Below are 12942 nucleotides of genomic sequence, written 5' to 3' on the forward strand. Positions count from 1 at the left end.
GTCCACCTCACAGCTCAGTTTAAATTAGGAGTCAGGAGGAGTCAGGCACTACCAAAATGGTGACGGATGGAGCCACCAGACTGAACTTTAAAACCGCTCTTTAGGAAACATAAGGGTCACGGAGGGTTCATCCATCTTTAACGGGAATCTAAATAAATAGTAAAAAACCAAATAAATCTGAGCATTTGAGCTTGAAAGACGTTTGCTTTGACTTGATAAATACCTTTAGTCAACAAATCACTTTTAATCACAGTCATCTGCAGGGCTCATTAATCTCTCCTCGACGGAGTGGTCGAATGAAAGTGCATCTTATCCTGTTTTTGTTTGGGCTTCTTTTTGGTGCCGCAAACCGAGCGAGTTCATCAGCCGCAGTGAGGACGCCAGCAGGGTGGGGATGGAGAGCAACATGGAGAGCATGTTATCACATAATGACAGTCCCGGCGCTGAAAACACACAGTGCCGCTTCTCCAGGAATAGCTGCTGAGTCCAAGCATAAAGAAACAACTGGTCAACGGAAAACCAACGATGGAAAGACGTTTTTTTACAAATGGCTTTTAATCTGACTTCATCATGTACAAACTTTTCGGACAGTTGAAATAATAACACAAACTGACAACACTAGCTGCATGTTCTTTTTAAGGAGAAACCAAATTCAGCCATGTATATATATATATATATATATATATATATATATATATATATATATATATATATCACAGCTTTTAAGTACTTAGAGTTCAAAACATTAAATATAGGCACTGGAATAGCTTAAAAGGACAAATGTTTTATGACTACAGTATTGTTCAAAGGCATCCCCGGCCACTAGCGGGCAGAGCTCTCGCAATTCAGATAATAAGCATGAATCCACATAAAAAAGGTTGTGTATAGGAGGAGCAAAATCACAAGTTAAGCCGTCACAGAGTTGGAGGTTATAGTGGCAGCATGTGTAGCTGTGCTGAACTGCAGACCACAGGAATGGCCTATTTTTGGAAAGATCTCCTCCTCTTAGAGAAGAAAGCGCAGCTCGCCTCCTCACTGAGCGTCCAGGATGTCTGTGGGTAAGATGTCTGGTTTGCCACTCGGGCTCTGTGATGTCTCCTCTGACCAGGAAGAGGGGGTGACCTGATTATAGAGGACGTCCTGAGAGCCAAAAAGTGGCTCATTGAGACTGAGGATGTACATGAGGAACAGATTGAGAGCCACCATGGCGAGGAGCGGGAAGATGGTCAGGCCAGAGCCGAAGCCTCGCCAGGAGCTGCACATGTTCAGGCTGACCCAGTAAACAAGTCTGTGGAGGATCAAAAACACAGCAAACAGGAAATCAGATCGAGTTCAAACCTCGCTGATAAACACTCGCAGCCTCCCTGATGGGTTCTGATTACACGTTACAAGTTAAATCCTCACTTCAGTTAATCAGGCAGTTCTGTGTCATAAAGCAGGTTTGCATAAATCTGTCACAGAAACTTCTCCCTCCAGATAAACCTGATCCTGCTTAGCTTAGTTTTAAGACATAACCAGCATTTCTGACGAGCTAAAGCAGTGAAAGTTCCTTCGCATCCTGATTATTAAATACTGACACAAGCTACATTTAATCACATCTTATATTTTAGTGATTCCATGACTTCTTGTATCTAGTTTAACCCTCATGTTGTTCTGCGGGTCAAAATTGACCAGTTTTGAGTTTGAAAATGCGGAACAAAAATATGTTTTCACAGTGAAACTTCTGGGAAATCTTTGAACATTTTTTGGTGGAAAAAAAGAAATGTTAAAAATGTTTCTTAATAATATTCACATAAAAACCGACCAAAATCCAGTGAAATTCGCTGGATTTTGGTTGATTTTTACGTGAATGTTCTTAAGAGAATAGTAGAAGTTTTACTGGTATATATGTAATCACTTTAGATATTTTTAGGATTTTTTGGAAGATTTTTACTCATTTTTTTGAAAATATTTACAAGAATTTTCTTGCCAAATTTGGGGGATTTTTTAAAAATAAAACTTTTAAGGAATTATTGGAATTTTCTTCCTGTAGGTTTTGCAAATTTTCAGAAATGTGGGGAATTTTTTGTTTAATTTTTGGATTTTTTTAAACAAGGAAACAATATTTTTGGTGCCCATAAATGAGCAAAACAGGAAGGTTAAATGAGACATGTAAAGTCATTTTGATGAAATATGATGATGTTAAGCTTAGCTTTGGTTAGATTTTTCTAACAGAACAGAGCATCACAGATGAGTAGTTCAAGCAGTGCCGGTCAGTTGAAAATCTGATATTTCTTTCTGTTTTTGCAGCTTCTGGCCTTGATAAACAGGGTAATTCTGCAGTTCTTGGGGATAACATGCCTTTAAAATCTGCCAGTGGGTTTTGTGGTTCAGAGTTTTAAACTAGGCTTGACTTGAAGAAGTGATCTCATTAGTTCTGAGAGCTTTGAGGCAGTTTCGCGATTTTGGTGCAGCAAAGCTACATTGTAGTCGACTTTTGAGCCTCACCTTCCAAAGATGAACATTGCAACCAGTATAGGCACCAACTTCAGCTGGTCTTGTGGCAGTAAAGCGGCCATAACGACAAGGTTGAGGACGTAGAGGAGCAACTGTTCCAAGGACGACGTGACAAAGTGCTGCTGAAGCGCCTTTCTTCTGGGAATTGGCTCCTGCAGATTGAAGGAAGCGGTGCAGAACTGACACGCTGCACCCACAAGCATCGCTGCGAGGGATAAAAGAGCAATAAGTCAGTTAGCATCTTGAATCAGGGCCATGTTTCCACAAACGGCTCTCAACTTTAGGCAAGCCTGTCTGACAGCACACTTTGTTTTTACAATTTCTTCATTTGAATACCACAACTGCCAGCAGAAGGACTCGCATGCAAATACTCCTCACTGTCATCAGACTGACAAATAAGCAGGAGGAAAATGGTCTGGGCTGGATTTGGTTTGGATGTTTTTGCCACCTGCCCTCTCGTTCCTAGTCACCCAGGTTGGGAAGTGATTAAAAAGCTCTGAAACAATTAGGCCACAGCCTGGGAGACGGGAGCGGCAGCCAACCTCTTATTGTAGTTTCCATTTAAAGCTATGAGAAGGAGAAGGAAATTATGCTTCTCTCTGGAGGCCCGGGGAAACGTCTGCTGCATTGAGGTTGAAAGCGCATGAAATTAAAGGGGACGGGAGACATTGAAACATTCCACGACGAGGCAGCCAGACAAACCAAATCCTCTCTTAATCTTTATCTTTCATTTGAGGCGCTCAGACGGCTGTTTTTGAACGTCAGCGTGCAGGTGTTTGAAACATACCGAGCAGGATGGGGACGGCAGCCACCACGCAGCAGCAGAAGGTGAAAACGATGCGGCTGCTTCTATCGGGGCAGTCGGGGGGCTTAATGGGGACATAGAAATAGAGTGCATAAAGGACCCCGGCTGCACACAGAAGAGACGCCAGGACTGAGAAGAAAGCAGGAACTCGGCCGCTCTGGCAGCATCTGCACTGGCAGCAGTGGCAGCAGCATCGTCCTCGATCTGAAGCCTCCTCTGCGGCTGCGCAAGTCTCTCCAGGGCCCTCGGAGCTCCACACAGCCAGCTCCACGCTCTCTGGCGGCGGGCCTATCAGAGGCCGACCTTCATCTGCGGTACAGTCCAGATTGGTGGACTCTGGACTCCATCTCGGTGTGTCTGTGCCGTTGGGAATATCTCCCTGAGAGGCCGGGGTTGGAGGGCCGATGCAGTTTTCCGTGGCGGCGTCCAAATTGTGCGGCGTGATGATGGGACTGGAAACAGTTTGATCCAGCTCCCCCTCCTCCGTCTGATCGGCCCGAGGCTCTTCTGGGAGGCGGACGCTGGGCTGCTGGTGGCGAGGAGCTGAGCCTGTTCAAATCAGAGCACATTTTAATGCAGAGTCCAAAGACAGACACTGGAACAAATCAGACTTTTTCTAATTAATCATTCACTTCCTTATGTCCACGGAACATAGCAGAGCCCAAGGTGTCATGTAAACTGTTGGGAGGCACACATGAGACGTCATACAAGTCTGGTGACATGATTTATTTGTTAATATGGTCAATAAATCCCTCAATAAAAGACCAAACGCAACAATGAACTGGTTCTACTTATACAAGATTTTGGCTCTGATTTAAGTTTAATCCATTATAGTTGTCCAAAAATTATTAAAGACACATAAATGAGCAGCAGTGGTGACATGATCCTTCATTAAAACGAACAGGCGTGAGTAATTTAGCTACCAAAAGTTTGCCAAAATAAAACAAAAACTGCAGAACCCAGCTGTTCAAAGAAACCACATAGCTTCTTTTTTTTTATTGGAAACTCTATATATGTGTCCTGCTTTTAAGGACTTGCAGTATGTCTTCAGTGGGAACCAGCACCGCACAAAGTGTAGAGAAGTCATAAAGTGTTGAGAGTCGTACTGACACACACCGGTTCTGGTCTCAACAGTGAGATTTTTGACAATAAGTGAAATCATATATCATCAGGATTATCCCGTAAGCTGAGACGGCAGTGTTTCATCTTTAAATGCCATTAAATATAATTCTTATTGTTGCTATGTGCAGAAAAGGGTCAAAAGATCAGCATCAATCCTCACAACAGAAATTAAAGCTCATCAAATTCCACATTTAGAAAACAGTTTGAGCCAAAATGTGAAAAACATCCAGACGCTCAACAATACCAGAAATATTTGCACTGAGGAAAGTTACAAATATTCACCCACCTCACATTACAGACGGAGGCTAAACTGCAGGACTTGAAATGATTCTCACATCTTTGTCTCACATTTTCTGTTTTTGCGAGTAAAGTAGCATTTAAACAATTAAATTTTCCTCTAACAAGCTCGATAAATACAATCCGCAACAATAAAAACATGTCTTTCCTGAAACACTGTTCATGCTTTCGAGAATATTCCACCAAGAAGAACTCATGTAGAAGATTTTAGTAAAAAGTGAGTCATTAGATCATAAAATGTCTTCAATGTGACCTTCTCTTCAGGGAAACTATTTAATCTGCTGGTGTTTGTAGCTAATAGTGAATATCTTAATTTATTCCCATCACAACAATAACTTTTTTCCATCTCATACTGTCTCTACACGTCGTTCCAAACACTACAAACCACGTCTAAAAACCTAAAGGATTAAAAGAATTATAAAACTTTATTCACTGATGGCACTGATGCAGCTGCAGGTATTTTGACACATCTGCTCAACCTTTAAAAACTCCCTGAACTCTATTCTAAAAGCTGGAAAGACGTGTCCACTGCTTACTAGCTGTTGCTCTGCTTTAATCAGTCCTGACTCTGCCTTAATTCCCTTTGGATCCAGTCTGGACTCAAGCTCGGCTATAGCCTTTGCTAATTTGCTCTCGACTCCTACAGCTCCAGCAGGCAGACAGTAAAAAGCAGCAGCAATAACTCACTCTTTGGCTGATCGGTGGCTGGTGGCGGCTCCAGAGAGCGCTGGGAGCCGGAGACGGAGTGGGAGGACGAGTGCAGCTCCTCCACCGAGGACTCGGGGCTGTCAGACACCGGAGCCAAGGAGATCTGAGTGTCCAGGTCCAGGAAGGGGGAGAAGGAGAGCCTGGCTGGGTCGATGTCCTGGAGCTGGTTGATGATGTCGCTGATGGACTCCTTCATGCTGTCAAGCTCCTTCACGTTCTGCCGGTTAGTGGCCTGAAGCCCCGAGGTGCTCATAGTCACAGAGCCTGAGAGCAGCGGGGACAAGATGAAAGCCAGAAGAAAAACAGTTTAAAACACAGACGTGAGGGCACCCAGACAACTCTACTGGTTGAGTAGATGACCCATAAATAGGGGCTATAGTCCCTGAAGCCGTGGTCTGGGTTTGATTCTGGCTTAAAACCTTTTGCTGCAGGCCTTCTTTAATAACTTATCTAATAAAGCCAACAAAAGACCAACAACACAGACATGTGTGTGTGAAGATCACATTCATCCTTCAAGTGTCAGAGAAGCCAAATTAATACACACAACATACACTAAAGCCTAGTATTCAACTTTAAATAGCCACTTATTCACCTTATTTCAAACATCTACTGGCAGTGTGCAGAGACGTCACATTAACAAATACACAGATGCATGTCAGGTCATTATGAGCTCTGGAATCTGGATTTCCCTCTAAAATTCATGGAAGAATGGCAACCAGGTGCAGATAAATCAATATTTTTGTGACTTTAATCACTTTTACATTTGCTGTTGATGTTGCTTTCATCTTTTCTTCTACCTGAGAAACACCTCCTGACTTCAGTTTTACAGTGTGTTTGCACTGACCTTCCAAATTAGGGAAGGAGAAAACCGAAACATCAGCGGGACTTCATGTGGAGGGATGTCAAACTGATTACATTTTCTGAGGACATGTGCTTATTTGGGTAAAAAGGAAATTAATGTTATGAGTTTATGCACCTGGTTCTATAATAATCATCACTGACAGGATGTCAGAGTTTATCTTCCCCAGTGAAGGAACGCCGACCCAGCAGGTCTGAACTGTTGTCCGTGAAGCTGAGTGAGTTTTTTTCCCTTCATAAAATCACTTAACACTGAACAACATCAAAACAATGCCGAAACAAATTGCTGTACAGCACGATTGCAACACATACAGATGCCGCAGTGGGGATTCTGAGGTTATCTTTTCCTTTGATTTTAATACTCTGAGGGAGTTTAAATTCTGTTATTAAAAACTTCATCATTTATGGAAGGTAGTCTGATTCAAGTAATAGCCTGTTTACACAAGATTCTACTACTTTCAGGCCAATAAAATGTGAAGCACTAAGGAAACTCAGGCAGCATATTGATGTCTGTCTGTAAAATACTAAAGTTTAGGAAATCTGCTCAATATCTCCTGGACTGAGAAAACTGAATCCTCAGATCAATTCATTCATTAAGCATGAAGCAATAGCAAGTGGCTAGGTTGCTTTGGTTAGCATTAAAGCCTGAAAACACATTAAAAACACTTAGCATAAACGTTTGTTTTGAGGATTTCACTAATTTAAACGGCAAATGACAGCGTTTCAGCTCCCCCAGTGTTACTAAGTAAGACGTATTTCTGCTGGTGCTGCTGCTGCAAAGGTAAGATGATTTTCTGTTTTCATTATTCACAACTAACAAACTGGACACAAAATGAACAACAGCTTTGACAAAATAAGAAAGAATAAACAAGCAGGCGTACTGAAGTGGTTTAGTGAAATAGAGATCATTTTATATGGAGAAATGACATAGTTTGAGTACTAATTTGTGTATAAGAAGTAACTACAACAAGGGTAAAGGTACAGCAAGAATATATAGGGAAGAAAAAGGTGAGTTATTCATTTGTTTAGTCTAAAACAGAGACAGAAGAGCTCGTAGAAATTCTTTAGTGTGTGTGTTAGGAAAAGTAAACTGGGCTGCTATTAGAGCCGGGACAAAATATTGATATCATCAATACAGAGGCATCAGATATCGATATTTATAGTAAAACTTTTGGTGCTTTGAACAACCAACTTAAGTTAGCAGACTCACTGTTTCATGACTCCTTGTGGCAATACTTAAGAAACAAGAAAAGCACTCAGAGAGGGCAGTTCTTCACCAAGGTTGTTCATTACCCATATGGCATTGTCACAAAGGCAGCATTTTTTTTATTAGTTACTGATGATCACAAATCACAGCAACATAAAATGTGGATATTTATTATAGATGTACCCACAAACAAAATAATGTTGCGCTGAGCACAGGCGTGTGTTATGTACGGATACTGAATCATGTGACCTAAATATGTAGTTTACGGCGGGAATTGATGGGACTCAAACACCCCCACAATTTAAACAATTGTTCCTTGTATTATTTCTGATGGATAAGTCCTGAAAAGTCTGCAGCGGTAGATTTAAAGTAGGATCGCAGCCATGCGATCATCAGCAGGCAGCTGATGTAGTGTTCACTTGTTGCCATAGCTACAGTGCTGCCGTGCCGCTATCTCACAATGGAAATCTTTAACAAATCCGTGGATCCGGACTTTAAGCCACATCACTGCCAAAATCTAATCACTTGGTCCTTGTATCATTTCTGGCCTTCCCTGAAAATTTCATCCTAATCTGTTTTTTTGTAATGTTGCTAACAGACAGACAAATGTACGTTGATCGTCACATAACTCCACCACATTACTTGACAGAGTAATAAATGAAGGTAAACTAAATTGCAAATAAAGAAAAAGAAACTCACTTGGGAAAATGCGGAACAGTGCAGTAGAATGAATGAGAGATTCAATCAGCTGAACATTATTAACGTGGAATAATAAAGATAATACACACACAAGCCAGTAAATAAATACATTCCTGCTTTTTGCCTTTTTAGGAGTATGTTTCTTTTTCTGACACACAGATATCGTGATGTGTTGTAGATGACTGTGTTGACATATCAGCGATGGCAATTTTGAACCGATTGCCAAACTGTTTGATTTTTTTTAGAAACGTCACACGCGTAGCTACTATACAAGGTGCTCGGATATTTTTTACAATGCTGGTTTTGCCACTCAACACTTAAGCTACACACTATCTCCCTCTGACTCCAGCATAGTTATTTAAAGATGCCGGACTTCTGTTCAGCCTATGGATGCTCTAATGAGTGCTGTAAGGAAACAAGAGCTCGTGGGATTACTTTTCACATGTAAGATGTATGTAAGGAATAATATATTGTTAGCGGGTTGTCATAGCTAGAGTGAAATAAACGCAGACAAGATGGATAGAACCCCATCCGCTCCGTGTCTGGCTTCTACCCATGATCTAACCAGCTCTCTACATCATCCTGTGTATTATACAGCTGCTTACCGGTGAAATAACTAATCTGAGACAATTTTTTGTTTAAATTCGATATTATGAATCTAGCGTTCCTAGCAACAGCCTGTTACAAAGAAAAAAAACAGACTTACTGCAGTAATTGGTGGGTTAGAATACAGCATCTGATAGATCTAAAAATAGCCCTGACTTAAACAAGTCTAGTATTATTATGTTTTTGCTCATTTTTCAGGAACCCCCCCCCAAGGTCAACAACTTTCAGCTGAAATCAGAATTTGCTGTTGCCATCGCTGATATATTGAGTATCATCATATCACTGTGTTGTGATGTCAGTGCGAGTGTGGACAAAATATCATGATCGTATCATTTGTTACTCTGTCATTGATGCTACTTTATGTTTTTACACAAAGAAAGAAAGAAAGTGCACAACTGAGCCGCTGAGAGTAGAAACCAACCAACAAAGACTATGTTATCACCATCTTCTGTACCTGCCTCACTGAATCACCTGTAGTGTTTCCCTTTGACTGGTAGCTAACAAGTACAAAGACCTGTAGAGATCAAAAGATAAATTTATTCAGGTGGTAAAAACAACTAAACTGTAGCAACACAGACAGATGCTTTAGTCCTAATGTTTGCTTTTTAATCTTCCAGCAGATTTTGTACCTGGTGGCAGACAGGATTTCTCTCCCTTGTGAACAGGTGCAGAAATCACAGTTGCAGAGTTTTTGCTTTTGTACGACTTTCTAGTTCACTTGGAGGACTCTTAAATGTAAATGTGCAGCAGAGTGGCATCTATATATTCACCGAATGACAAACACTGCTGAGTGCTTGAACTACTGCCCTTTAAGCGATGTCACCGTGAAGACACACATTTGCAGTGTCCACACATGGATCCACACAGACCCTCGCAGACGTGGACAAACAACGGCGGACCGTCGCCATACTGCTAGCTGTAAAGAGTAAAGGGTCAGTGTTACACTTCACTAGAATCCACCTGACGTGAATCTTGTGGACTGACCGAGTCAAAAAAGGCCTGCGGGATGCAACCTAAAAACCTGTGTCCTCGAGGCGACCATGCCACAAAGACAATAGAGTGAAGCTCCAGCAGATAGCTGTCCGTAGTGTGAGCAGCTGTTCATGAGGGCGTCTGCAGGGGAGCAAAATAAAGACTCAACACGGGCCTCAAAGGGGACCAGTCTAAACATGGACGCTGTCATTAAAGTAGAACTGCAACCTTCTGCAATCAACATAAACGTCAACGAAAAGTAAAAGCTTGTCTACTGTAAGATTAAACTAAAGAGGCAGTGTGTTGATTAGAGATGTGGAGGTTCTGGGAGGATTCAGGAATCTGTAGACAGAATTGTTTGCCTTCTTTTTTTCAGTGAAGCAAAGCTCAGCTGTCTCCAGCTTCACTCAACAGATAGAAAAGAACTATCAGGCCTTTCTATTTACTTTAAGCAAAAAAGTGAATGAGTGTAAGTCCCAAAATATGAACCCATTATTTTAACAGAATGTTCCAACTGCTCAGTGAATCACTGTTAGCTAAAAACTGTCAATGCATTTCATTTTATACTAATTACTATGTGTATTGAGGCACTGAGGTTCAAATCTCAGCAGCTTAGAGTCATATTTGTCCTCCACAATTAAACTCCTGGCAGAGTCCACACAGCCTTCACACAGTTTTTCCGCTTGAATACTGCAAAATAAAATGCACAGAAAATATAATTCCACTTTTAACCCACTAAACCTAACAATAACCGACTACATAAACATGCAAAATCCAAATAATGTAAAAATATCGAGAGGACGGCAGCCTTCATTCAGCTTCAACTCCTGACCTCAGAGTTTCTCCAGCCTTGACTTGAGCTCTGTGCTGCTAATAACACAGTAGCTCCAAACAGCGGCTTCTCTGCTGCGGTCAGGAGAAGTGAGCACTGACTTTTCTTTGAAGGATATTTTGGAAGCGGAAAGAGGTCAAAATGCTTCGTTTTTCACTTGTTCTGAACACGTTGACAGACATAAAGAGGGATCTGGTGTTCAACAGGAGAGCTCAGAGGCTGACTAACAGCAGAAACAGAGAACGTAGCAGTTATAGTCATGAAGCCTCACAGGGGAAGAATGACCTTAAATCACATTTAATCAAAATGAAAACAGGATAAAACCAGCAGCGTACATTAGCAGCGTCTGTGGTGGAAAGTACATTTATTTCAGTAGTCTACTTATTCTGAGATACTTCACTAGAGTATTTCCATGTATGCTGCTTTGTACTGATACTCCACAACATTTCAGAAGAAACTATTGTTCTTTTAACTGTATTACAACTATGCAACAATCATATTTACTCATCAGATTTGATTTTAATTGATAAAATATGATTTATAGTCCATGCAAATTATACAAATATGAGTAATGTCTTATTCCCAAACTGACAGAGGCCATTCTGGATGATGAGTATTTTATTTATAAGGCATTTTATCACCAATTCTTATAAACTTTGTAATTTTTACTTAAATAAATGATCTGAAAACATTTCAATACACTTTAAAACGATATCTTTGGGCCAGTTTTCGCTTTAGAAACGCAGAAAACGCGCTGATGTTTTGCCAGATGAGTGCAAAATAACACCAGCCACTGGCCTTTGTCGGGCTGTCCGTGTTTGAACTGTTCCAGTTGCTTCATTAACATCTGCACATTGAATTTGGAGCATTTTCTCCGCGATTTTTTTGGCGCACATCCAACTGTGGCGCAGAGTCGGCACGCAACAAAAAAAAAACTCCGCGGCGACGATCTTTCTCCAAACAAATGCAGACTTTTACCATGTATAGAGCGCAATTAGGAGCCGCCGGAGGTTTTGGGGGGTCGGAGGGGAATAAATGTCGGCGGTTATCGGAGCTGGCGTGGATGTGGAAAGGCGCGTAGGGGGCAATGTGCCTTCGCCTCCCCGCTGAAAAATAACTTTCCCCCCGCTGCTGAGCAACTCTCTCAAACAAAAAACTTTGTACAATTCCTCCTCCACAGAGCAAAGTAAAGTCCTGGTCCTGCCTGCCTCGGTCTTCAGGGAACACCTTATTTACTGATAAGTAAATCAAATGCGGCCGGAAAACGCGCATGAAGCTGTGCGTAAAAGGACACAAGTCATTCAGAAATCTCACATTTTGTGGCAACTCAGCAGCAATTAAAGCAGTTTAAACCTCACAGACAAACGAGACCTAAGCAGACTCTGTTCTAATGCGCATCTGAGCCTTTTAATGAATCACTGGGATAAAGTAACTTACTTTAGTCGGAGGTTGCAGAGTATTTTGGTGAATTTACTCTTCTCGCAGTTTAAAAAAAAAACCCTCCGTCCTTCTGTGCCTTTCTTCCCTCCCCCTCCGTTTGCTTTTTGTCTTCCAGGATCCTGAACTTCTGAATCAAATTTCAGGACGGACAAAATACTAGGCTTTTCCTCCGCCCACACAAGTTTTTTTTTCTTCTTTCTTGGGTACCATGTCAAACACCATATGGAGCAAATAAAGCCGGAGGAGGAGGAGGAGGAGGAGGCAGATACCTTCAGTTTACCTTCACATTCAGCATTAACTCTCACATCCATCACGGTAACACACGTTTATCCAAACAGCACAGTAAACATTTAGACTGAACTCCTCTAATATCCATACACAGGATGTGAGTTCTGCAGCAGTTTGTCTGTTTATGACTCAGAAATCACCGTGACTCACCGCAGGAGCTTCTTCTGCTGCTTTAGTGTCATCTGTCAAACAAATTAAAGCCTTTAAATACATGAACAGCAGTGTTTTAGTTCTAAAATGCCCACTAGAGTGTCTGAGGTGCTTCAGAATGAGTTTATAGTGGCATTATTGTGTTTTATTTAATTGTTTATTGCATTTTAACCCTCCTGTAATCCTGCAGGTCAAAATTGACTAATTTTCAAATGTGAAAATGTGGGGAAATATATACATTTTCACAGTGAAAATTTCCACATTTTCAACATTTTTTGGAAAATCTTTGAACATTTTTTGGTGGAAAAAAGAAATTTGAAAAAAAAATCTTTAAGAATATTCAGAAAAAAATCAACTAAAATCCAGTCAAATTCGCTGGATTAAAAAAATCATTAAAATATCATTATTTTAAAGATATTTGCCATCAGTTAGGAGGAATATTATATACATAAGGGACTAAAA

The 12942-nt window shown here is 41.1% G+C and overlaps 1 protein-coding gene across 1 annotated transcript; it reads right to left on the minus strand.

Annotated features, from left to right (window-relative positions):
- Nucleotides 1–264: 264 nt before the first annotated feature.
- Nucleotides 265–12425, minus strand: LOC110950132 (transmembrane protein 79-like). The gene is made up of 5 exons (XM_022192544.2): nt 12040–12425; nt 5408–5692; nt 3284–3850; nt 2488–2701; nt 265–1288 (listed from the first exon to the last, which is right to left on the minus strand). The coding sequence occupies exons 2-5, from the start codon at nt 5679–5681 to the stop codon at nt 1033–1035; spliced, it is 1311 nt and encodes a 436-aa protein (XP_022048236.2). The 5' UTR covers nt 5682–5692; nt 12040–12425; the 3' UTR covers nt 265–1032.
- Between the last annotated feature and the right edge of the window lie 517 nt (nt 12426–12942).

Source organism: Acanthochromis polyacanthus, chromosome 4, assembly GCF_021347895.1.
Source record: "Acanthochromis polyacanthus isolate Apoly-LR-REF ecotype Palm Island chromosome 4, KAUST_Apoly_ChrSc, whole genome shotgun sequence".
Taxonomy (NCBI): domain Eukaryota; kingdom Metazoa; phylum Chordata; class Actinopteri; family Pomacentridae; genus Acanthochromis; species Acanthochromis polyacanthus.